Here is a 26,846-nt window from a genome sequence, read left to right as displayed (position 1 = left end):
TGTCTGCAAAACCTAGGGTCCCTCTGAGTGTATTTGAATGCTTTTAACTTAGAAGGCAGATATGATAGCCATAAGAACAACAAGGAATATTAATGGGACGAAGGCACTAGTTTTGTTTCATAGACTATATAACAGTTGAAAACCAATTTAAGAACAACTATTATACAATTCTTGTATGGTGGCATTTCTTACATTTTTATTTGATTTGGTGTGGACTTTATACTGGAGCTTTGCATGGTCCATATACAAGCTGTCCTCTGAGAAAACAGCATGAGGAAACCCATCCTGCAACCCTTTTGCCATTTCCTGCCACTTGTGAGTCACATAAAGTTCATATAGAAGAAAATTTGCTCCTCCTTAGGACTGTGTGCATCATTGGAGTAGTAATAAAACCATCCAACACAGATATTCAACTGTCTCTAAGACATGTCTGTCTTTTATAGAATCATAGAATAGTAGAGTTGGAAGGGGCCTATAAGGCAATCAAGTCCAACCCCCTGCTCAATGCAGGAATCCACCCTAAAGCATACCTGACAGATGGTTGTCCAGCTGCCTCTTGAATGCCTCTAGTGTGGGAGAGCCCACAACCTCCCTAGGTAACTGGTTCCATTGTACTGCTCTAACAGTCAGGAAGTTTTTCCTGATGTCCAGCCAGAATCTGTCTTCCTGTAACTTGAGCCTGTTATTCCGTGTCCTGCACTCTGGGAGGATCGAGACGAGATTCTGGCCCTCCTCTGTGTGACAACCTTTTAAGTATTTGAAGAGTGCTATCATGTCTCCCCTCAATCTTCTCTTCTCCAGGCTATTACTTCTCCTAATCCACCACAATTTAAGACTGTCTCCTTTTCATTTTGACCTTGAGTTTTTCTAGAAGTTCCATTTACACTTCCCTGTTCCACTTATTAGCATCTTGATTCAGGGTTCACATCAGTGTTTCAAAACATCCTTGCTATCATTTCTGAATTTCCCTTAGTCATCCCTTAAACAGATGTAGCCCAATAACATCTGAATTATCATTCAATTCGTAATCTACACCTGGGACCTGCCAGATCTCCCAGGAAAAAAAGTATGAAAAATCAGCAAAGAAGCTGAAATAAGTGACAAATATAGGACAGAGTTTGTTTACTATCACTCTTAAAAGGATTTGGCAACAATTAAATAAAAAACAAATTCAACTGATAAAAAATATTTTTCACAATTGTATTGAACAAAAAACATTAAAACTTTAATTCTGAGTTAAAGAATAAAATATATAGTATCAAAATCCTAAATTTTGCAGGAGGGTATTATGTCACATATATAACATGGAAATATATAAATTTAAGAAAGCCAAAGCACCAGCTCACTATCACAGAAATGAAGATATTGTAAACTAAGTGCTTTTTTAAACATTCACAGTCTTTTAATAATAGCAGTCACAGGATGCACTTAACAGTTAAAAATACATGATTATTTTGTAGAATAGGTATAAACAAATACACTGCCACCATCTTGGGCAGTTCTCCAATGTCAATATTAGTCATATGTAATCATATAAAATAACAGGTTCCTAAAGGCATGAGGTGACAAAATTGCTTAAACACTTTACACAATGATGCGGCACCAGCATTTTAAAGTCATGTACTGTGATCTGACATTGATGTTTCTAACATCATATCACTTTCATTCATTTCAATTTCAAAAGTTTCATCTAGTGGAGGAGGCGCTTCGGTAGATTTCCTCTGATGTGGTGCTTCCAGTGCCATGATGCTACTTTCTTCTAGAGTTTGCCTTTCTATATCAAATTCCAATACATCCCACGCAGGTGAAATTATGTTCTTCAATGTCTTCATAGTATGCACATCAAAATCATAGCACCTTAATTTATCTTTAATTGCAGTTCCTAAAAGAGATTTTCTAGATTAATTTTCTAATATACTAATTTCTGTCATGAGATTACTTTCACTGTTAGACTATTATTTCTTTGGCATTATCTAGTTGTACAAGGGACCTCTAGCACTACACCAATAGCATTAACTGGCATTATGGGATTCCCCAGAAAACCCATTGTGGCAGTGAATGCTATTGGCGCCAAGCATGAGGTCTAGCGCAACATAATTTATGTTAGCACTCATGTACAATTGGATACTGCTCTCTGTCTTGTGATATTATCTTACTTTAAAGATAATATTCACTATATCCATACTTCATTACTGTAATCTATAGGTCTTTAGCCAAATCATAATGTGCACCATAACTAGAGGATTATTATTTATTTAATTTACATCCCACCTTTCCGACAAACAATGGTGCTCAAGGCAGCTAACAATAAAAATACAGATAAAAACAAATTCTGATTTAAAATATAACAAAAAGGAATTAAAAAACACAATTTAAAACAATAAAAGAAATAAACAGCATCAAACAATTAAATCCCATTCTACAACAGACAAGATTATATGCCAAAGGTTTGTCTGAATAAAAATGTATTTGCCTGGTGGCAGAAGGATTACAGAGAGGGTGTATTCGGGTGATTGCGCAGGCGGGGAAGAAGCCATTCTGGCTGTCATTTGTATAATCCCCAATGGTGCAGCACAGCCTGAACCCAGCATGCAGCACAGCGGGGGTGGCTTCCTACCCACCCTGCAACCTCTATGACACATCATTGGTTGCAGGGTAGGTATGAAGTCACCCCCACCATGCTTTGCGCCAGGTTCAGATGACACCGCAACCCGTACTGCATCGTGGGGGATAATGCAAATGGACAGGGGGAGGTCATGATGGCTTCTTTCCCCTGCATGATCATCCAAAAACAGTTCCAGAATCTCAGAGTAGCTAATGAGAACGCCCACAAAAGTGCCTCCCCTGAAGATCTTAAAACATGGGCAGGCTTGTTTGGGAGGAGACAGTCTTTCAGGTAATGTGAAGTGCCATGTCAAGAAAACCAATCTCCAACCTTCTAAAACTGTTTATTTTTTCTTCAACTTCATCATCATTAATAAACTTTAATCATCATTCACTATGGCAAAATAGCTGTATGCACTACATACTCTTCTGAGTGAAACTGCACAATTGTACTGACAGCCACAGTGGCATAGGATGATTTGAGTAGCTTTCAAAAACAGTAATAAAATGATAACTTACCAATGTAGGCTTCAGAATCGGTAATATACATTTCTATGCAATGTCCCAGCATAGTAACTGAAAAAGTATCATCTCTTCTAAGACCAAGGGCCTGTTTAAAAATAAAATTACAAATTACAAAAATAACAAATCAAGAAAAGTGAAATGGCATATATATTTCTAATTGTAATCTCAGTTCTCTTACGTGGTGGTCTGTACATAGCTAAAACAACACCAATGCAAAAGAGGTAGGTATTTAAGACTCAGGATTGCGGAAGTACAAAAGAATATTTAGGAAAATTCCTAACAGAAGAGAACCCACTCCTCAAAACAGTTGAACAAGGACTGAGCATGCTTAATGGTCATGAAATGCTAGCCAACTGTGTGTGTGCGTTGGAGGATATTGAACAGAAAACTAGAGTGGAGGAGAAATGGAATACTGGAGTACTACACATGGCAATTTATTTATTTATTGCAGATTCCAGTTGTATTACTTAAAACCTCTAACTTAAGAGATCTTACTCTAAATAATTTTTACCTAAACAAATAAAGTCTGTACATACTGTATGAAAATAATCAATTGCACTTTCAAAGTTCCCCATCAGACTGTGTATGTATCCAATGGCAGAATAAGTAGAAGCATTTTGAGGAATCAACACCAGAGCTTGTCGATGATATTCAAGAGCTTCTTCATATTTCCTGTTAGGATCAACAAATATAAATTAATATGGCAGGCGCCAACCTTGTACTCCTTTTGGCGCCTCCTGAAAACATCTTTATTCCAAGAAGCCTTTCTTTAATATGTAGCCTTGGATTTCTTTTTTTTGCTTCTTTTAAATTTTGTTTTAACTGTTTTATTCTGTTTTCATTTTCATTTTATCTTGTACACAGCTCCGAAATTTTTCAATGGGGAGCGGTATATAAATATTCTAAATAAATAAATAAATAATAAATAAATAAGTACAACAATATAATACATGCATGCTATCAATAACAAGATTCCTTGATATTTCCTGTCTAAAAATGTTACTTCATTTTGATTAATATCCTCTCTTCTCTCTTTGAAATACAGAGCCAAACAAGTTAACAGTGCAACAAAAAAAAATTCTAGGAGGAAGTAACATTAGGAAATACAATTCGTAAAACACACATGCACACACGGACACTGGAAACCCCATCCAGTTCTTTGGGTCTCAGAGCATTCACTATTCTTCAAACACCAGAAGCTCACTTTTTTAAAAAATGTAATCGCTAAGATTTTTAGAATACCATGCTGTATGCCACATTCCACACGCACACAATGGATTCATGAACAATTAAATACAAGCATAAGATTTTGTAAAACAGGAACCCTATACAATTAAGAATAGTTAACAACTACTAGTCAAAATAGTTTCCCCTCCCCCCGCCCTGACTTACTTGAGCTTTCTGCATACATGTCCCAAATTATTCAACAGAGGTTCCCATTTATCAACTGTCACCTATAAGACAAACAGCACTGCATCAAATTAATGGAAAGCAGGCAGTTAAAAATATATCAGCTTTCATGCAATATAGGATTACATGCCATTTGAAAACTTTTCATGAAATATAAAGCCTTTTGCAACAAAATACTGTGGATAGTTTCCAGAAAGTTTTTGATGATTCAGTGGAATTTTGTTTACATTTTTCCTTTTATATGACAGAACCTCACCCCCTCTGTCATATTGCAAACTACTTATAAAGCTTCACTCAGTTTCTTAAAGAGGCTTCCCATGCAGCTATTTTGAGAAAAACCTACATGAGTTAGGTGATTATTTTGATCCAGACCTATGTATAATTACTTTAATCTGAACTAAAATTGAATAGTGGGCTAATGACAGTTATGTAACTGCTATAGTTCTGCCCCCTTGCATACAGATTAGGAGGTGCAGCTATGCTAGAGCCCTATGTCACTCATAACATACATGCCGGGTTGGTGAGGGAAGTTAGGACATACAGTTCCCTTTAGCAACCAGCGCATAAAAATTACAACATCCTCAGGCCATATCAGTCACTGAAGATCACTCCACAGGTGTAGCACCTGCACTGCACAAAATGCCAGCTCACATACCACCCAATATGTGTGACCTAACAGTGCAGTCTTTGCATTTGTCTTCTCAGTCTGTGATAGACAAAAGTCCTCAACTTCTCCCCAAAAGGCAACAGGCAACCCACCTACCCACAATCCAGATCATATTCCAGCTTTCACCAAGAATAACCTGTATCACAGAGCCTAGATTGGTGAATGCTTCAGAGGGAAGAACAAAGCCTTGGGTTATCATGACATTGCTTGGTCATGATAACCTAAGACTATCCTTTTCTATACTGCTTTTTATGACAACTAAGGATGCTATGTTTATCTCCTGATTTTGTAGTTCTGTTTTATACTGTTGATTTTGATTGACTTGGAATTATTGTTTTACTCTTGCATTATATTTATTGCACTTGAATATATTGTGCATCATTTGGGGTGCCCTAACACTGAAAATCAGTCTTAAAACTACACTTTAATAACAGCAACATCAAAACACAGATATGCCTTGCTGATTGCAATATAGATGGGATGGTGATGCTTCTGGGAGGTGGATCAAATGTGTTTGGGAAGTAATCAAATGTGTCATTCCATTTGGGTTCTGAATTATGCACAAGACCAAGCTCCAACTAAAGTTACATTTGCACAAGTGTGGTTGTGCAAGCAGTTTTGCATAACTCTTGCATTGTGCAAGCATAAGGGGGAACTGCTTGCACAATGGAAATATTCAGCAGAGCCCCTCCAGCACTATTTGAGTTTGCGGAATGACACTGTTGGATACTGTACACCATAAGCACAGTGCTTGGTGGGCTCCTGCACATGTGGTGATTCTGCACCCTACTTTCAAAGCATTAGTGGAAGAGGCAAGGATGTGAGCAACCATATTTAAAAAGACTTTAAAAAACGTATATTTAAAATACCTCATTTCCAATGGCTTTTATCTTTTCTAGTGCATCAAGAAACCACTTTTCTGCAGTTTTCCAGCTGGAAGACAGAAAAGGCTCACTCACTGATCCATGTCTAATTGATAAGTCAAATTAGCCATCTATACAATTTATTATAAATGAAAAGGGATTTTTCCCTTAGTCTTGTGGACTAATTATAAACTATAAACTATCATTTATCTTCTATCTACACAAAAAGATTACAATTAAAAAAGAAACTTACTCTCCATTTTGAAATGCTACCACTCCAACTTCGTGCATAACAAATGGGTCTTCAGGTGCAATACTTAAAGCTTGGCTGAAAAAGCGTTCAGCTAATTTTGAGTTGTTGGTCAAGCCATATTCCAGCCCAATATACAACATGGGCAAATGGCAGCTGCAAGAAAAATTAAGACAATGGGAACATTTTTCATTTAACTTTATCTATAACTTTAATAATAATGTGAATACTTTTCAACAAGAGAAAAAAAGGACACAATATGACTCGTTTTGATAAAAACATGAACTGATGTTATACAAGTATGATAAACTGATCCATAATGTTGTGATAGGATAGATGTGTAGGTATTCTGTGAGCAACAAATACTTGCCAAGTATGAGTCAAACACTGTATACATATCTTAGGGTAGATGTTCTTTCTATTTTAATTACATTTTAAAATCATTATTTTTCCAATCATAATATTCCTTTACTAAGGCAGTTTTGTTGAACTGCTTTCATATTACCTAGCAATCTGATTGTTTTGACATACCCTTTCATCAGCTGGGCTGCTGTGAAGTAAGCAGCCATTGCTTGGTCATGCTCACTTTCAACTGCAAATGAATGTCCATATGCTATCCATGCTGGACCATATGTTCTCTCAAGTGTAGTAGCTTTGCTAAAACATAAAAAGCAGACTGATAAAATTAGGGCCAAAGAAAACGGTAATGTTAAATATAATTTAAATTTACTAAACTTTGCAACCTCTGGTCTTCAAAATATTAAAGTCACTTGAACCTTACTTATTTTATCAAGGTTTATAGCACAAGGTTTCTAAAAGCATGACTGCTCTTGAACTTAGATTGAGACCCTAAGGCTAAATAAAATAAAGTAAAACTTACCTAAGGTATCTTCTGGCATGTTCATTTTTATGGCCAACCATGAGATAGTAACATCCTACAGCAAACCAGGAGACCTAATAAAAATTACAATGCATCGTTACTATTAAAAATATACTACTTTTCATTTAGACATAGTTTTTGGAATTAAATAGCTCTACGTATATTCCAAATTTAGAGACATAATGCATGCAGTCGTTCCATTTCAAATGTTAGAGAACATTTTTATTTTAACAAACAAACAGCATCAGAAGCATCTTCATTTCTTAAATACATTTTAATGTACCACAGGGAGTTTTAAATTATCTGTTTTTAAAATGACTAATAGACCTTTCCCCAAGTTCAAAATGTGCACAGTTGTCACTATCTTTTCTGTAAAGTATCCAGATCTCCGTCACACACAGAGTATGCATCGGTTAAGGCAATTTCTATTTCCTCAGTACACAGTCCACAATATTTTGTTGCTGTAAAAGTATGGCAATGATGCCAAGCAAGCATTTGCAACTGTCAGTGCTGAGTGGTTTGTGACTGTTTCACGAACATCTTGTGGATAGTGCTTTTTGACATCACAAGTGATGAGGAGCATAACATACCCACCTACTTACTATATTTTATACCATTTTAGCTCAAGAACATTAATCTAGCTCTTACAAAAGTGGCACTACCAGCAAGGCTAACATTTTGTTTAAGACTGTCTGCTACTATGTGTGTCTTAACTTTAATTTTAAATATTTGTTGGTGACATTTATGTCACATTTACAGAACAAAGAACAGACATATAACTTACAGGATTATTTGGGTACAAATCCACCAGTTTATGGGAAAGGTAAAACAGTTCTAGGAAGAGAAAAGGGAGAAAAATACGTTTTAGTAATATATGTGTCAAACACAGCATTAATTCAGAAATACTGTACTAATTCTTTTTTTAAAAAATAATGATAATCAACATAAGCTGGCCAAATGTTTGAATTTAAACTATTATACCTCTTTGCCAGTTTGATCATGACTAAACATACATACTTAAGTAAAAATAATAATGTACTTACTAGGGGTGTGCTCCCCACCCTGGAATTATCTGGTAACCGCGAACATCCGCGGAGGATTTGATCTTCCAGTGCGGAGATTGGCCACATCGAAACCCATCAAATAATTTCAGAGCAGAGATGTGCCCAATCAGAGCTTCTAACATTTCCAAAATTATTTGACTTGTTTTGTGTGTGTGGTGTGTTTAATTGAAAACCTCCCAATAAGGAACATGGAGTGGGGTGGGGTAGTTTTGATAATTGATATTGGCATCTGAATTACCACAGCACTCTCCCTCCCTGTTTTGTTCTCCTCCAATCGCAGTGTTTGGGGGAGGGAATGCCAATTCGTCCTTGGCTTTTTGGTCAGAGAGAGAGATTTCTTATCTTTGCACATACAGTACAAAGTGAAATTAGGGGGCGTTTGTTTGCAAAGTGAGATTTAGAGGAGAGGGAGGCAGAGAGATCTACTTTTATAATAAAATACCAACTCTATTGCTAGAAACAAGCATCTCAGTGGCCTTCATACTTTGGTGTTTAGCAAGATTTCATTCCTGCATTTAACTTTTTTACCGCATAAATGAGTCATGGTTATATATTTCTGCTGACTTACACTAAAAATGTACACATTTCCCCATTATGGACTACCAGGAAAAATGAATTTAAATATGTAAAATTAGGAATATTAACCAGAATTGTATGAACAGTTGCTAATTATAAGGTACAAAACGCAAATATGTCATCTAATGGAGGATGTCTCTACATTTAAATGCGAAAAAGAATATGTTTTTAAATGCAGAACCAGTAGAATTATGTGACTCATCCACACTAGAAAATAACTAACTACAAGAATGAAATCTTGCTAAGGAAGTCTTTATGTCAATATTAGTAGTTTACATCAAATCAATTAAATATGGATTCTGTAGAACAGTTTACTCCATATTCATAGCTATCTAACAATATCTCACATTTATTACATTTATATCCCACCTTCCTCCAAGGTGGCATACATAGTTCTTCATCCTCCTTTTTATCCTCACAACAACCCTGTGAAGTAAGTTGGCTTGAAAGATAACGACTGGCTAAGGCTACCCTGGTTGACTAAAGATTTAAACCCTTTTAAAATAATGTATTTGTTTTCAACATGTATTAAACAGTCTCTCACCATTTGCTTTATTCAGCTCCACAAGAGTCCCAATATGCACAGGTAAGCAACTGGCATGGAATGGATCCTTTTCCATTACTCTAAAAATAAGCCCAAATAAGACGCTCCAATTTTTATTAAGTTACTTCAGTCACAAATAGATAATTACTGTTGTAATATATTGTAAAATTGTTTGTTACTTTTGTATTCCTCCCATTCTCCCAAGAACTCAGACTGATACTAAAAAGACTATAGTTTTATTTAAGCTCCCATCTCCAGATATTAGTTTCATTCAAATTCAGAAATTCTTTGGCCAAAAGTACACATCTGGCAGCCATCAAGTCCCTGGGAAGTTGGGCTGCTGCTTCTCTAAGGCAATGAGCTGTTGGCTAGAGGAGGGGATTTGCAGTGGGAAAGCAGTGGGTGGGAATACAAGAGCTTAACCCTCCTCTCGTCCACTATTTCATCCCATAACTCCTACTGCCATCCAATTCAGACTTTATGTGTCTCTGTCAAACATGTATCTGGAATCCAAGCTTAGGGCTATGCTTCCAAAACGATCCAGAGACACAGAAAGCATGGAGTTGATAAGTGCTGGTGTCGGGGATGTCACCTTGCTAGAAGCAAGAGGGAAGGCAAAAAGCAATGTCTTTCACATTAGTTTCTGGTGAAAGGAAGACCTGTATATACTACCTTTTTCAGAAAGCAATGTGAATTGGCCTATTACTGCACCGCCATTCATAATATAAATAAGTTTCTTGCTTAGAAAAGTTGCCCTAACAGGTTATATGCTATTATTAAAAAATTGAAATATTAAAGGCCTCCTAGCTACACTTCTCATCCTACTCCCACCCCAGCCATCTGTGCCCCCTGCAAAGCCTGTCTAGAGACTTTGCGGGGAGGGCGGCACATGAACTACCTGGAGGCTCTGGGGAGAAGGGAACTGTTCAGGTTTGGCAATTTCCCCCTCCCCCAACAGCCCCCCTGTGCACCATCCCACGTTGATCACAAGGGTTTTCCACCTCCTGGAAATTCTTTTGGAGGGGCACAGGTGGCCACACTGAGGACAATGGGAAAGGAAACTTGCCTTCTGTGAACTTCCTTAAGGCTGCAATCTCATACCGACTCAACAGGACTTACTTCTGAGTAGATATGCATAGGATTGCTCTGTTTAACTTATATATTGCTGCAAGCCATGGTCTCCATTCACAGTGTATAAACACTGATGACAATTGAAGCCTTAAAAAAGCTTTCAGGCAGCCTTCTCCAACGTGGTGTCCTCCAGGTGTGTTGGACTACAGCTCCATTCATCTCCAGCTAGCATGGCTAATATTCTAACTGAATCCAACTTCACAAAGAGCCTAAGACTAAAATGTGCTGTTTCAAGCTAAAGAGATCTTTTTCTAGTATAAGGAACCCTATTTTTGTCTCTCAGCAAAAGGATAATGCAGGATAAACATATATTTAATGTGTTCTACAAATTGAGTTAAGTTCTGTAAAAGTGATCTCAAATAAATACAATTTCCTAAAAATGGCTGGTCTCTGTACTTACACAGAAGTAAGCTTGTAGCACATTTTGAAATCACAGTTATAGTAATGTCTTTCTGCTAAAGACACTACTACATCCAGATTGTCTTGAAGACCATCTACAGATTCAGGAATCACTGTTTCACTAGGTTTATTATACTGAAAGACAAAAGAAATTTCAACAGAGAACCAAATAGCAGCTCAGATTCAAAATATGTCTGTTACCAAAGAACATTGGCGTATCTCCATTTTGTGTCCAAACAGTATCATCTTGACTCAAAAGTCTTCATTTTGTCTTGAAAAGTTGCCTGGAAAGTTATAGCAAGCTAGGACAAAATGCATTTCAAGATTCCTACTGACCTCCTCCACTGAAATGTAGAAACAAAAATCCCATCCTCTATACATTGGCTTAGGACCTCAAAGAATTGGTAATGCTTAATCTCCCTCTGTTTCTAATCCCTTTAGGACATGCTGTATCACATCAATTGACTACTGAGAGCCCTGAAACTTTCTATGTTCTTTAAGGAGTACTTTAAGCCCCCCTAAAGTCAAGCACCACTCTGCACACATACACACACATACACTTTTGTTAATGAAGAAAAGACAATAGTCTTATTTGTTCACCTGTAAACCAGAAATCCAGAATAGCCTCACTCTTTTGTCAGTCTCTGGCCTTAGCTAGACCTAAGGTTTATCCCTGGATCGTCCCGGGGTCATCCCTGTTCATGTAAATGACACACAGGGGATCCCAGGAGCAGGCAGGGACGACCCCGGGATAAACCTTAGGTCTAGTTAAGGCCTCTGTTTCTAAGACTTTAATTGCCTTAGATGCCTTGAACTCAGTGAGTTTTCAAAATGTGATTGCAAGGGCTGTTCTGCTTGCCAACACTCTGCTTGAATAGCTTTTGGAACTCCCAGTTTGGTGCCCTTTCTTCTAGATTCCTGAACTTAAAGCAATTCCAGAAGAGGTCTGCTTCCAGCTTGTGTGCCTTTTTCCTGCACTCCCACTTTCAGTTATTTCTGCCCAGTAAAACTGTATGTTTTTTCTGCCTCTCCTTTTACCCTGACACAGAAGATCCTATGTTTTGAACAGAGCAAAAGGAAGGAAGAGTATAACTACCTCTCTCTGTGAACCCTTCTCTCTTTCTCCTACCAACCATTTCAGCCCCTTCCTTTCTCCCTCAATTCTGAAGGATCACTGTGCAGCCTCCTCTGGCTTGCTTCCACTTCACAATGCAAGTGAAATGGAAGTCTTCTCTCCTTCTCTGGGACATACTTCAATCGTTAACTCATAAATAGCCTTTTATTTTACTCTCTCATAAAGACACAATTTCTGGGAAAGCTCTGAACTTATCTCTGCTGCCCCTGCTGAATACTACCCACCTTTCATTCCTCAAGTAACACACACTGTACTCTTGGGTATTTTGGAAAGCTTGCTAGTTCCTGCCTAACATGCCAGACTGCCAGTAGCCTGCCCTCTAGCAGAATAGAACCTCTAAATTTCAACCAGACTCTACAAATGGTATTATGCAGCTATCTCTATTTATATAATGTACTTATTTGCCATGTATCACTCCAATCCCTCTTCATTTCACTGTATATTTGCATTGAAGATGGAGGTAAAGCAGCACCTCTATTTTAAAAGCAAGACTTAAAATTGACTGGGGACTTGTTTTGAGAATGGAAGGGAAGGCTCACTCTCTTCTCCATCAATTCTTCTACCTTAGGGGACAATCCTATAACCACAAGACACTGTCTAGGGGGCCACAGGATTGTTCAGTTTCTGGGAACCAAGGTTGGAACCAGGGCTCTGACCTCAAAGCCCAGAAATGCTTCTTCTTGCCTCCTTGTAGCTGGCGGATATCTTGCAACACCAACTACATCTCTACACTCAGAAACGGAGCACGGAGAGAGTAGTCCTAGGGGTAGGGAAGGGAGGAGACCACAGAAGCAGTTTTGTGTAGCGTCCTATTGGGTCTCAGTCTCCTTTCCTCCCTGAAATTCACTGGGCAAAAATGCAGGGTGGCTGGAGCATGGGAGTTCCATGCGCCAGCTGCCCTGCAGCGGATAGTCAGCAGCCTCCAATTTTGGAGGCTGGCGACTATCCAGATAGGATTGCGCCCTTATAGATTTTCTTAGGCAGTCAAGGAACCGCCCAGAGAGCTTCGGCTGTTGGGCGGTATAAAAACATAATAATAATAATAATAATAATAATAATAATAATAATAATAATAGGAACTCACACACACAAAATGTTTAGCCCAACCTAATGTCATTTAAGAGAACTGCACCTGAGCTTGCTCAAATGAATACAGATTACTCTTGGATAAAGTCATAGGCCTGGTTCTGTGTTACATATAAACTTGGGGAATTGTGATTTATTCCTATCAAAATTAGTTAACAAACCAGAATCTTAAAAGACAGTTTGACCCTGGTTTGTTTATTCTCACCACAGTTCATTAAAACCGCAGTTCCCCAAGTCTGGAAGTTTCCCCCCTTAACACAAAGGAGGAACGAGCCGAAGCTTCACAGTTTAAGTGATCGGCTGAACCTGACTAGTTTCACATGTTGACCTGTGTTCTGACCTTCAACATCATTAACTGATATACTGAAAGTTTCTGAAGAATAAATTCTAATTGATTAACAGTACACAAGGTGGCAACGACTGGTGATAAACTGATAAAACACAAAATAGAACCAAATAATAAAATTTAAAATGCAACATACAGGCTTGATTATATTAAAATCTATGTAACAGAATCTTATAATATTTGCCTTTGAAGTCAAGATAGTACTTTGATTTTAAGAGGAATCTTACCTTTTTGAGTTTATTCTCAAACAGGAAATGTAGCAATACTTGTTCTTCTTCTGTGCACTGTTTTCCAAGAGGTAGTGATTCAAGAAGCTCTTTTTCTAAAAACATCAGTAACAAAAGCGAATTCTAGTAAAACGTTAGAGTACAGAGAAAAGATGAGTAAAAATATATAAGTAATAACTGAATGTTCCTATTTCTATAAAGAGATCTATAGCATATAAGAATCTTGCACCTCACTGCAATTTCGACATAACATGCTTTGTTATACTAAACTAAACAGCAACTGGCATATCTTTTCTCTAGCACTTGCTTGCTCCTGCAGCAAATCTCAGGTTAAGCGGAAAGTCATCATAACAATGTAACTTATTATATTTGATCACATACAATTTACCCTATACAATTATAGTGCTACAAAGAATAGTATATACACATGGGTTCTATAGCAGTGTCTCCCAATCTTTTAGAACTTGAGCTCCCCTTCTGAATTTCCTCTAACTTTTATACCTCACATCCCACAATCTGACGCCTAAAATCTATTCCAGAGGTGAACATTTAAAGATTCATTTGCAGTTGTGTGCAGCCTAGTCTTACTACATGAAAGAACCTGTAGTTTGGACTACTAGTCGAGGAGGTGTTAGAAGAGAAATAGAATAGCAAGGTATGACCCCTTTCCTAAAAATCATCCACAGAGAACTCCAGTTAGAAATTAACAGCAGCACTACCTTTTGGGGATAAGGTAGTGTGGATACAGTAGTCCCTACTAATATAATGTGAATCAGTGAGGGTCCTTTGCCAGGGGACATTTCGTCCTAGAAGCCAAGACCTAAGTAGGCTGAAAAGCTGGACAACGCAAAATCCTGTTCCTTCCTGTAATATTGACATTCCTCAGCCCCCTTACATATCCCATATCCAAAAAGACAGGCCTGCCCCAAGGTTTGATAAAGACTATTATATAGCCCAGCCATCCCCAACCTGGTGGCTAAGGATTGAGAGCTATGCTCCAACACACGTAGAGGGTGTCAGATTGTGGGAGATTGTTATAGCCTGTTCCATGCAGGGAAAGGTATAGAAGCAAAACGGTAGTACGATTCTGCCCAGGGAAATTCGATTGCTGGGCGGTTTAAAACTACAGTAAAAAAATTCCCATGCTAATCAAAGGACTAGATTTTATACTAGTGTTAGAGGAAGGGCCTGCATTATCTTTACCAGTGGAGCAAGTGCTTCAGGTTTTACGTCACTGCAGCACTGGCTTCAAATACATTTTTATGTGGAAAATAAAGAGCACTGTATGTTAGCCATTCACTTAAAACCAGTATCTCTAATCAGGAGCTTTTAACATTTTGTTTATTAAAACATTTTCTATCAAGAGTGACTTTTCAGACATCTTTGATGGGAAAACTGCTATCCAAACCTTCTTCTGCTGTCAGCATGTGGTGTGATGTTAAGAGGTCAAATGCTTCAAAGCAGTAGACATCCAGTTTCAAGGCCTCTTTGTAGCTAAATGTTGCCAGGGTCCTATTATCCAGGGCATCATAGATCTTTCCCCGCAAAAGGCAAATAGAGCTCTTGATCTGATGAGAAAGGATGACTGGGGGTCAAAGACTGAATCAGTGTTTGCAAAGTGATTTTGAGTACAAATCAAACCTGAGAAGTAAAAAACATTTCCACCACAATGGATTGCCTATCTTCCAATAGCCTATTGACACAATGCACTAGAGCAAGGATGGGCAGCCTGTGGCCTTAGCCTAATTTCAAAAGCTATCTGCTTATGAGCAGTTCAGACCTGCAATATGTCCCTTCCCTGGCAGCCCAATGGGTGAGAAAGGGAGAGAGAGAGAGAGATGGGTAGCAGGAAGAGTAAAGGAATGACCCACCCAATATTAGTTCTGACTCTGCTGGGTTTGGCCACACAAACTGCTGATATATGGCCCCCAGGAAGATTAGCCAAGAGGGCTTCAACAGAAAAAAATCTTCCCACCCCTGCACTACAGGCTGCTTCACACATTGGCCTGGTTCAGACAACACGCTAAACCATGCTGCTTAACCACAAAATGGTTAAGGGCATTCCCTTAACCATTTTGTGGTTAAGCAGCATGGTTTAGCGTGTTGTCTGAACCAGGCCATTATAAAATTAGTGCAGTGGATACATTATGCCTACACTGTGGATATCCTTATGGCATAAAGGTGTGGGAGCGTGATACATGACTTCTTTTTAATGTTTTGTATTGTGGGGGCTCCTATAAATATAAAATACTTGATTTTTACCTAGCCAAGATTTAAGCCTTAAAACAGAAGACTGTGCTGACATTAATTTGTAATGAAGTGTCCTAACTATTCCTCTTGTAGCCATTAAAGCACTATACGCATTTATTTTTTACTCACTGAAGATTGTGAAACCTCCCAGTCACTGGAACAGTCTTTCAGTCCACTTTCATCCTTCAAATATTTTTCAAATAGTCTTTTGTTGATTGGTTCTTCCATGTCAAGAATATCAAGAGCCTGCTGATATTCTTTTGCAGCATACTACACAGAGGAACTCAAAGTTGAGTGACCGTTTATGATTAAAGCAGCAATGAAAAGTCAATTAAAATGTTTTCTAGTTCACCCAATAGCAGGTTGTGTGTCTTACTATATGCTGAAACATAACTTTACACACATACATTGCTTCTGCTTGTTACAACCATAACAGACCTAAACCTTGTCTCTTCAACCTCATAATCTATAAATTCCTCCAAGTCTCTATTCATCACATACCAGTTCTCTTAATTCTAATTACCTTACTTATTTGTCTTGTTTAGTCTTTTTCAGTCTCCATTTCTCTACTTTCCCCTAATTCTTTGCTCTTGCACTTTTAGAGGCAAACTTTAGATAGCCTCCAGCTTCCTCCTTCATTCCTCCTCTTTTGCCCCCCTTCCACTGTACCTTATTTAAACGTGCTGCTTCAGGACAGGAAATAGTGGGTTGTATCCAACAGTGTCATTCCGCAAACTCTGCTGACATTTTTTGTTACACAAGCTGTTGCCCATTCTGTTGAGCAGTCATTATGGGCACAACACAGGGCATGCAATGGGTGCAATGGGCTGTGCAAGCAAAATGCACAACCACTTGCATATCCGCACTTGTGCAAACATAACTTTAGTTGGACTCTTACACATAGTTCATAACCTAGTTTCTGCTAGAGCAGCAGCATTTGCACTAACGGAATGACACAGTTGGATATTGGCCAGTGTCTTTATAATTATTCAATAATGTTAATTGTCTTCAGCCTTTTTTGGGCATAGATTTAAAATAATTATGGAACTCAAGCTACACTTTGAAGTGAGGTATATTTTTAAACAAGGAGTTACAAAAATTCAGATTTTTAAATGTATATTTTAAATCACTCCTGCCATGCGATAGAGCTTCGGCTATTGGGCAGTATAAAAATGTAATAATAAATAAATAAATACTTACATGACATCTAGCTGCAAGATATCGACACGCTTCAAATAACTAAAAATAAATAAAAGTAGTTCAAATTATTTTACACTTTGGGAAAGTGTAGTCTTTTACTAAGAGTGAAGGAACTGATGCCTGACATAGCATTGTGCCTCCTATAGCTCATAGTCTTCATTCATTCTCCCATTTATTTTAGGTCTTTTGATCAATTCTGCTTACTCTTAAATCACCTTTTCATTTCCTTTATAACTGAACTGAACTTGTTTTCTTCCTATCGCCTACAAAGATGCTGCTAGCTTATTCTTCATTTAATCTTGAAAGAATTCTATTTATGAATTAAAAGAAAAACTCAGAAAAAGTGATGGAATACTTCCAATATAGATTTTCCTACACTGCTGTGTTTTCCTGTCCAACACTCCTGAATCCTATTTATTGTTTACATTTGGTTTTGGAGTTTTGCTACTGTCGCTTCTCGCACTTCCTCATTCTTCCCGGATTTGAAAGAGGAAGTAAACAAAGACCATGTGGCCCATTCAGAGTCTGTTTTTATCAAGCTGCTTTTCCTGCACATAGCAGGAGATTGCAGCATAGTCTGTTGTTGTTGTTGTTTTTAAAAAAAACAGATTAAAAGGGATCTATTTTGCAATGGAAAAACAAGCAGAAGCGGAAGGCATGCGGGAGGCAGACGAAGTAGTCTAAAGAACACGTGCACATCCGTAAGTGGGCAGTAGCGAGCATGCGATAAAATGCTCATCTGGTGAACCTCATATTTAGAGTAGACCCAATGAGACTTAAGTTAGTCATTGCTAACTTCAGTCCTTTTGATCCCAAGTATGACTAAATCTTGATCCAACCTATTGCAAACCACTTTGGGAGTGCTTGTTAGATCTGAAAGGAAGTTTAGACATGTTTGTATAACTACATAAACAATTAAGAAAACTAAATATATTGACTTGCCATTGTTTTCTTCAGCAAAGCATCTGTGAACAATCTTGCCGTTCGTTTGTTTAAAAAAACTATTTACTGTGCTATTTTTATTTCTCACTTTACAACATGGCTTCCATAGTTCTGGTTTAATTCCACCCATGTAACCACACTTTCAACAATTCCTCATGTTCTGTTCCATCTTATTTATTTGTTTTATTATTTATTTAAAACATTTCTTGGCTGCCTTTCAGGGCAGAGGCCCTTACAAGGTGGCTTACAACAATAAAATACATAAAATATTAAAAACAATAAAGTATTAAAAATATTGAAAGCAGTAAAAACATAATCATAATAAAAGAGCAATTAAAATAATAAAACCAACAGTAAAACCAGCATTTATTTCTTCGACGCCTCTCTCCATGAGAGGTGGAAAAACTGGGAGGTCTGACAATGCTAGGCTTAGAAAGCTGCAATGCAGGGATGGGAAACCTCCAATCCATGTGTCAGATATGGACATCAGAGGCTTTCCATCTGGTCCCCAGGGCCTCTCCTCCTCAGCTTCCATGCAGGCTGCATAGGGAGGAGTTCCTTTAAGCTGCAGTGATCATGTGAACAGGACCAGAGAGTAGAGTGATCATACCCACTTTTGACTCTGACCCTGCCCGCCACTGGTATATGGTCTCCAACACATTATCCCTGAGGGATTATGCTCCTCCAATTCTGTTGTAAAGCAAAAGGCTAAAAAAATTAAAGTAGCAGGACTTGTCTGCAGTCTCTTACCTTATCTAGTTTTCTTGACCTAAGGGCATGTGCCGCCCTGTGGTACTGAGCTGTAAGGTAAAGACACTGAGCCAGCCAGTAAATGTCCTGTGGATCTTCTAAAAATAACCACACAACATTATTACATGAGATCTAAAAGTCACAACACTCATGAGTTTGATTTTGCTTGCATTTTATATTTTACAATTAGATAATAAATACTTATTTTATGCAAAGTCAATATTGTTATAGGAAAAAAATTAAGCTACAATATAAAATTCATATCTTATTCAGTCTCAGAAAAATGTTGAAACATGGAATTAAAACAACAGAATTTTACACAGCACTTTTTGCAGCATTTTATCTGCAAACAATAGCTATATTGCCAAACTTCTGGAGAATTATGTGCATCAGACACAGGCACTGCAACCATTTGCTATAAGATATACCACACAGGGAATTCTATGCAAAAAACTTTTGGCACCAACCCAAGCCAGACCATGTCTACTATACCCCAGTGACTGTGGGACATGGTAATGCTGCAAGTTTTTTATTCCAGGCCATATCAATCTGAGGAAATACTGAAAAATGAACATTACATAGGAAAGGAAAGTTCATTAAGAGGTGACTACATAAAGGTGTTTAAAAAAAAAAAGCTGAACCATTATAATTAAAAGTAAAACATGCAACTTACCATGCGACAATGATGCTACTTTATCTGCCCAAAATAGGGCACTTTGATACTGTTGCTGGTTTTAGGGGCAAAAGAAAAGAAAAAGAAGAAATCCTCAGGAGTTACAATTTGTTTATAGGAAACAAATGCATTTCATATTACATTATATCTTGCCCTTCACCCAAGGGCTCTAGGCAGCATATATAGTTCACCCACCCCATTTTATTCTCACAACAACACTGTGAAGGTAGTGAGATAATGGCTGGCCTAAGGTCACCCAGTGAGCTCCATGGCTGAGTGGAAATTTGAACCTGGATCTCCCCAGTTCTGCCACTTTAACAACTATATCATACTGTGTAGACACCGTTATTGTCTTGTAGGTGCTTTAGCTTATAGTATGAATAACTTGTTTTGTACAATAATCAGCAGTCCTGATCTCCAGTTGTGAGCATTTTCTTTGTATTAAAGACACCTTCTAATCTAAAAACTTTGCACAGGCCAGGATTCCCTTTCTATTAAAGGCTCTTAAGTGTTTTGTATGTTATCGTATTCATTTGCACACTTCTGGGAGACAGATCAATAATATTGCCATTTTACAGACATGCAATTGAAGCTAAGAGATAGATATTGGCCTATTCACATGTGCAAGGAGGATGGGTAGGTAGAGGAACCACAAAGAGGGGAGGGGTAATGGAACCAACAAACAGGTCTGTCAGACAATCATGGAACCATGTAGCACCTCATGATTCCACTACCCACTCTTGGTAGTTTACTCGCAATTCCTCCAAGCAGTTTAACTGTGCACCCTAAACAGGTGCCCAGCATCTGCTTGGGTAAAAAAAATAGTCGCTGACGATAGAGAAACTCTATGGTCACAAGAGCATCGCTGGAAGTGGCAGTCACTCTTGCCAGTGGGCTCTATAGTTGCCACTGTTTTTGTGTGCCAAATCATGGCAAAAAAACAAAAACCCATGGAGTTCCTGTCAGATGACATGGGAACCACTGTGAATGCCTACTAGCTCTGTTGTAGGAGGTGGATAGTGGGTGTAGGTACTTGGTCCATCATGGGGGAATACCTGCCACACAACACTCTAACCCACAGTAGATTGCATTTTTGAGCATGACATCTGAACAGGTTCAGTGTCTTGCCCAGAACTGTGTCCCTAGATTGAACTGCGATTTGGGATTTGATCTCCCGGTCCATTAGCAGTGTTTTAACCTGATCTGGCACACTTACAAAACCATAGTTAGTTCTATTATTGTATACTTTTTGTGTTTGTATCTATCATAAACCGCTTTTAACCAAATCATTTTCAAAAAGCAAACTTGATGATTGAAATAAACCAAAACAACACAGCTTTTATTAATCAATTTAAAAACACCACAAAAGTTTGAACCATCAAAAAGGTTGCCACATATATATATTTTTCTGGCAGCAGTTCTGGTGTTTTTAAATGTTGCACATCAGACAAAAATTCTACCAGTCCAACTTCCCCAGTCATTTTACTGCCTTATGCAGGTATAAAAGGCTCAGAGCTCCTGGCAGTAAGAGGGACGGCAGGAAAACCAAAACTGGAACCCCAACTGGGGCACAAGAAGGGAGAGCAGCAACACTCAAGAGTTGCATTTTGTTTTTCTTTTCATAAAGCACATAAGAAATGGCCTATAAATCTTACAGTCATACATGTGACCACGAAGCAAGTTATGCCAGCTCATTTTCACTGGTGGTGCCAATGCAGGCAGCTGCGTTACCCCGGGTCAAACTATTTCTCCACCTAGTGCTCAATACACCCTGCCCTGAATGGCAATGACTCGCGGGCAGGGGCTCTTTCTCGTCACCTGGTCCTTTTACCTAGGGTGACCATATGAAAAGGAGGACAGGGCTCCTGTATCTTTAAAGTTGTATAGAAAAGGGAATTTCGGCAAGTGTCATTTGAATGCATGTAGCACCTGGTGAAATGTTGTCTTCATCATAACAGTTAAAGCTGCAGGAGTCCTGCCCTCTTGACCAGGTACAAAAGAGAGGAGGGCACCTGCAGCTTTAATTATTGCAATGAAGAGGGAATTTCACCAGACGCTGTCTGCATACAAATGACACCTGCTGAAAATCCCTTTTCTCTACAACCGTTAAAGATACAGGAGCCGTGTTCTCCTTTTCATACGGTCACCCTATTTTACCTGGAGCTTTACCCAGGGGGTTGAGCCCGAGACCTCCCTACATGCCAGGCGAGCGCTGCGCTCCACTGAACTCAGGCGAAAAGGAAAATAATAAACAACCCTCATGCGTCGTCTGTGCTAAGAGGGGCCGTGGTGACCACGACGGGCGCCGAAGGGGAGGCAGGGAGAAGACTCCGCCTGAACTCACCTGGTCTATGTACTGCCGCACCCGCTTCCTTAGCCGTTCCAGATTCATCTCTCTGCTGTGCGCGCCCGCCCGCAGGAAGACCCGGTTAACGAGGCTGACTTAATCCGTCCTCACGCCCTGCTCCCCTCCCCCACTTCCTCCCCACCCCTCCTGTCGTAAATCTCGTCACTGCCGAGGGGCTCCCCAGACCCAAATTCGCTTTCTCTGCCCTCGTAGGTTACTCCTCTCTACAGATCCCTATGGGTCCGTCGACGATTAGCTTCCTCCTCAACATCACCCTGGTGTCACGTTCATAATTGTGCCCTTTTCTACGTCGGAAACACGGACCCTGCGTGTAGCGTTCCGAGAATGCCGGAGTACAGCAGTAAGGAGAAGTACAGCACGGCACTGTTCTGAATTTGTACCGTGAGAGTTAAGACGGAGGGAGAGTTTGTAGCATTTTCTCTGGGAAGCCTTTTCTTAGAGTAGGTACCGTAGTAATCGTTTTGGGGAAAGAGAGAGGTAGCAATCGTCTCACTTCAAGAAAGTCAAGCAACTGCTGCGCATTTCGAGTTCTAGGTCTTTGCGCTTTGTATGTTCAACCGAGGTTTGCAACCTTTTCCACAGGAGGGGAAGACTACGATTGGCTTTTATATTAATTAATTAGTTTTCTAAAACTTTTATCCCACAGTCTGGCCTGAAGGATTCCTGCAATAGCGCAGAACCCATTAAAAATACAAGATGTATTCTTTATAATAACAACAACAGTATTATGTCATTGCATGTAAATATATCTATACTTTCTTCTAACATTAAAGCTGTGTTTTTAAAGAAGACGTTGGGGCACACAATTTAAAAGTAGCCACACAACCCCTTCAGCTTTACATCACAATTATGATGTATCACTGTGCCTCATAGTTGTAAATAATATCAAATGTAACTGTTATATCAAATATAACAGTTAAATATCAAAATGAAGTGTTAACTTTTTCATATTCATAACAAAATCATTGTAATATTGAAGACTTGTTTATTCTTTCTTTTTGTATAACCCATCAGAGCTAAAGAGAAAAAAGTGGCCAATATATCAATGGCTACTAGCCCTGATGGTTGTGTGCCATCTCCAGTATTCAAGGCAGTAAGCCTGTGTGCACCAGTTGCTGGGGAACATGGGTGGGTGTTGCACCATGTCCTGCTTTGTTGGTCCCTGGTTGACAGCTGGTTGGCCACTGTATGAATAGAGTGCTGGTCTAGATCGACCCTTGGTCTGATCCAGCATGGCACTTACGTTCATGTTGACTCAGATGTAAGTCCTATTGCATTCTGTGTGCATAAGACTGCAGTCTTAAAGGTCCAGAAATGAAAGCAACCCCATATCTTTTTTAAAAACTATCCTTATAATTGTTGAAGAATGTGGGAGAAGGATAGTGACAGGTTGAGATGTGATAATTTATCGATCACAGCTTACAACTGTCAAGGATAAAAATCCACTTTGGTTGTAAGGCAACTCTGTTTTATTGAGCTTAATGCAACTGCATGGAAGGGTCCTACAGCTCAAGAACTTCTCGCCTGGCAGTGTGAAAAGCAGGTATATTTATACAAAATAGCATCTTAACTAATTAGCAATTGGCAAAATAGCATCTTACCCAATTAGCAGTTGGTAAAATTCTGAAGCAAAACAAAGACAGATCAAAGAAAACTTCTTCATTATCCTTTATCAACAGATGGCCGATAGCTCTTCTAGCAATGTCAGATTGACCTGGATGGTCAGTCCTCCTTATCAAGCTAGCTTATTTGTCCTATACTATATCAAAACGTCTTGACAGTTAGAAATTCCAGTTAAGCATTTCCTTCCAATTAAGCAGTTTCAGCATTACAGCACATTCAGGCACATACATCTTTCCAACCTCAAAATACAGTTCACTTGCAAGAATCAAACTACATACAGAGCAAGTATATCAAGGCTTGTGGCCTTGTTTTCTCACATCCTTTCTCAAGTATGGGGCCTCAGATGATGTTTGACTACATATCTCCAGCCAACATGGTGAGTGGTCTGGGATGATGGATGTTATAGCCCAATTTCATCTGGGCACCAATAGTTTGGAAAGGTAAGTTTAATAGCAGCAGTTCTAGCAAACTGTGATGAAATCAGTTGGGAGTATGACTGTCTTCAAAAGGAGCCACATCTCCTCATGATGGTACAGTGAAATGGCAAGTCACCATAAATAACTTTGCTGCTTTATTGTCCTGTGGTTTAATTTCAGAAGTCAGTAAGAACAAAGGGTGCACTAAGAAAACAAAAGTGAAGTGGGGTCCTATTAAGTGTGGTAGGTGGACATTCTACACACTTGTGCAATTAAGACTGTTCCAGAAGTATTGGTGTCAGCTCTTCCTTTGTATTCAGCCTGAATAATCAAGATTGGGTCTTAGAAGCTGGACAAGTTACTGCCTAGGCTTTTGCTGCAGACCCAGAGGAACATTTTGAACTAACCATTTTATGAAGACAAATGTTTGCTAACTGGACTTCATTTCAGTGGCACTGACTTTCAAGTAACGTGATAAATACTTTTAAAAAACCTTTTTTCTTTTTTATTGTGAATATTAACAAAATAGAACAGAAAATACCTTTTTTAAATGGAAAAAACATACATTACGTATATAGGATTATTAACGATTTCCATTGTGTATACCGTTCATTAAAAAAGAAAAAAGGGGGAGTGTTATACAAAGGTTTCAAGAAAAGCAGACCAGATATCCATGTATTCATCCACTTGCAAGTTGCATCTATATAACACCCATTCAAAAGTTGATAATGTTATTAAGTCCTCAATCTTAAAATTTCTGTTTCATTTTTCTTCCACTAGTGGAACTTTTCCAGTCTTTAAAAGTAAAAAACAACAACAATGGGGCAAGGAGAGGAATGAGGCCATTCCCCGCTTTTTAAAATTTATTTTATAATCTGTATCTCCACAGCTGCGCAGATACAGATAATAAAAAGAAAAAGAAATGGGGGAGGAGGAGGAATGGGTAGCCAGAGGGAGGACGCAAGAAGAGGGGGCAGGGACTCGGGGCAAATCACCTCTCCTGTCCTCCCTCTGGCTGCCCGTTCTTCCCCCCATTTCTTTTTATTTTTATTATCTGTATCTGCACAGCTGCAGAAATACAGATAATAAAATTAAAAAGGGGGGAGGAACAGCCCCGTTCCTCTCCTCCCCCCATTGTTGTTTTTTACTTTTACAGGCAGGGGGCCGCCCATGGCGACCAATCAGGGCGCCATGGGCTCCGCTGCCAAAAAAGTCGGGCTAAGTGCACAACTTTTTTGGAGCAGAGTTTCCAGGGTTTGCCCCCAGATGGCTTCACAATGGTAGCTGCATCATGTAGATGACATGCCGCTACTGCAAAGCCACCCCAGGGCAAACCCTTCGTGTAGACATGCCCTCTTCTACCTTCAGCATTCCATACTACTCAGAAGGAGGTGAGCATGCTCAGTCCTCATTGTTGGGAATATTGCAACCTCGGCTGCAAGTTACTGGAAGGCAGCAGTGTTGCACTTAGTTCATGGGAATTTTGACCACAGCTAGCCTTAGGATCTCTATAGCCTGCTGTGTCATTTCCTGTGCTCCTCCCCCTTCCTTCTTTCTCTGACTTCCATCATTGCTGGGAGCACTTTGCTCTCTTGCGCCTTCCTGTGTAAAAGAACATATGTGAGTAAAACCATTTTACCTTTTCTTCACATGCACACATAGCCTTGTGTGCATGTGGGAACGGTCAATGCTCATTCTGTCCTGCCTTTTGTTTTTCTCTTATAACTGTTTTTCTAACAGGCGACATCAATACTAAATAATTCCCATCGCTCGTTGGGCTGTTTGGTTGCTGATGTCATTTCTTTTTTTAAAAAATCACTAATATTTTTCTGCATCCCTTGGGAATCCGCCCCCCCAAAAAATACGCCAACCCCCCCTTCTATGTCTATGGATGGTTACATTTAGTTGCCCCTCTGATAGCAAACTTAGTCACTTGTACCTATTAGATATAGTAATACTAGCTATGCTTGATTTTGCTAATTGTATACTTTCTATTCACAAGGGCCATTTGTATTTGTTTATGTTCTTCCTTATTTTTCTACCAGAAACCTCTTACAGCAATTATTTTAGAAAATAAATTGTAGAAAGGCAGGAGTAAACAGGTTAGCCTTTTTTGCTTTGGATGATGGAATTAGAAGTGAGTGACTGTTTTCTAATGAAAAATGCACTCTTCCATTAACTGAAGTCAATTCAGTTAATGAAGTTGAGCAAATAGAATAAAGGAGTCTTATCTCTCTGTTCTACTACATTGTCTGCCTGTTCTAAAAGTAGGGGGAAAACACCCTATTGGAAAATAATTGAATAGAAAAATTCTTGATCTAAAAATACTGAACATGATCAAGTGTATACTGAGAAGAAATATGAGATGGTTTTAGCTTGGGCCATCCTTAGACAGCTTTTAAAAAAAAACCTTTCCCAGAAGTATTCTATTCCCTGGTATTTTAAACTACGAAGATTTGCACTTCCTGTCATTAAAATTCCCAAACTGCATGATTCTTCCACAGATCAAAGGCCAAGCAACCTTTATGCTGTTTTCTCCTTAAGAGTGTGACAGTTCTGTGCAGTGAATGGCATCCATTAAGGAAAAGCCAAAACAATTCCTCACATATGTCCACAACCCTGCACATTTCGTGTCCCTGTAGGAATCCTGCCCATAGCATGTAAACTTTAGACAAGACAAAATTTAAATATATATATATTGAGATAAATTTATAAATTTCATAATCCTATGCGTTAATGTATGCTTATGCTTACAAGTCTGATTGTTTTAACTTCTGTGCATTTTGCTGTGTGAAATGTCCTTCAGGTATACTGGATTTCTCCACAAGACAAAATATAAAATTGGGGCCATCTATTTGGTGGTGATGGCACCTTGGCTACCAACATCTTCCTTTATTTCCTTCCAACTAAGTTAGTC

General features: G+C 38.8%; 1 protein-coding gene across 2 annotated transcripts; it reads right to left on the bottom strand.

The window, feature by feature from the left end:
• Positions 1-1,377: 1,377 nt before the first annotated feature.
• CDC16 (cell division cycle 16) lies at positions 1,378-21,964 on the bottom strand. Of its 2 annotated transcripts, XM_063126184.1 has the most exons (18): positions 21,867-21,964; positions 19,523-19,577; positions 18,850-18,947; positions 17,158-17,196; positions 16,087-16,227; positions 15,116-15,275; positions 13,708-13,802; positions 10,915-11,048; positions 9,384-9,463; positions 7,984-8,033; positions 7,200-7,273; positions 6,851-6,976; positions 6,323-6,475; positions 6,076-6,139; positions 4,522-4,583; positions 3,666-3,801; positions 3,124-3,214; positions 1,378-1,882 (listed from the first exon to the last, which is right to left on the bottom strand). In XM_063126184.1, the coding sequence occupies exons 1-18, from the start codon at positions 21,912-21,914 to the stop codon at positions 1,617-1,619; spliced, it is 1,872 nt and encodes a 623-aa protein (XP_062982254.1). In that variant the 5' UTR covers positions 21,915-21,964; the 3' UTR covers positions 1,378-1,616. The 2 variants fall into 2 exon arrangements, with proteins under 2 accessions (XP_062982254.1, XP_062982255.1); XM_063126185.1 differs by lacking the exons at positions 18,850-18,947; positions 21,867-21,964.
• Positions 21,965-26,846: the final 4,882 nt, after the last annotated feature.

Source organism: Elgaria multicarinata, chromosome 5 (assembly GCF_023053635.1).
Source record: "Elgaria multicarinata webbii isolate HBS135686 ecotype San Diego chromosome 5, rElgMul1.1.pri, whole genome shotgun sequence".
NCBI classification, from domain to species: Eukaryota; Metazoa; Chordata; class Lepidosauria; order Squamata; family Anguidae; genus Elgaria; species Elgaria multicarinata.
The sequence above is the reverse complement of the archived record's forward strand: the minus strand, read 5'-3'. Positions and strand labels throughout refer to the sequence as shown.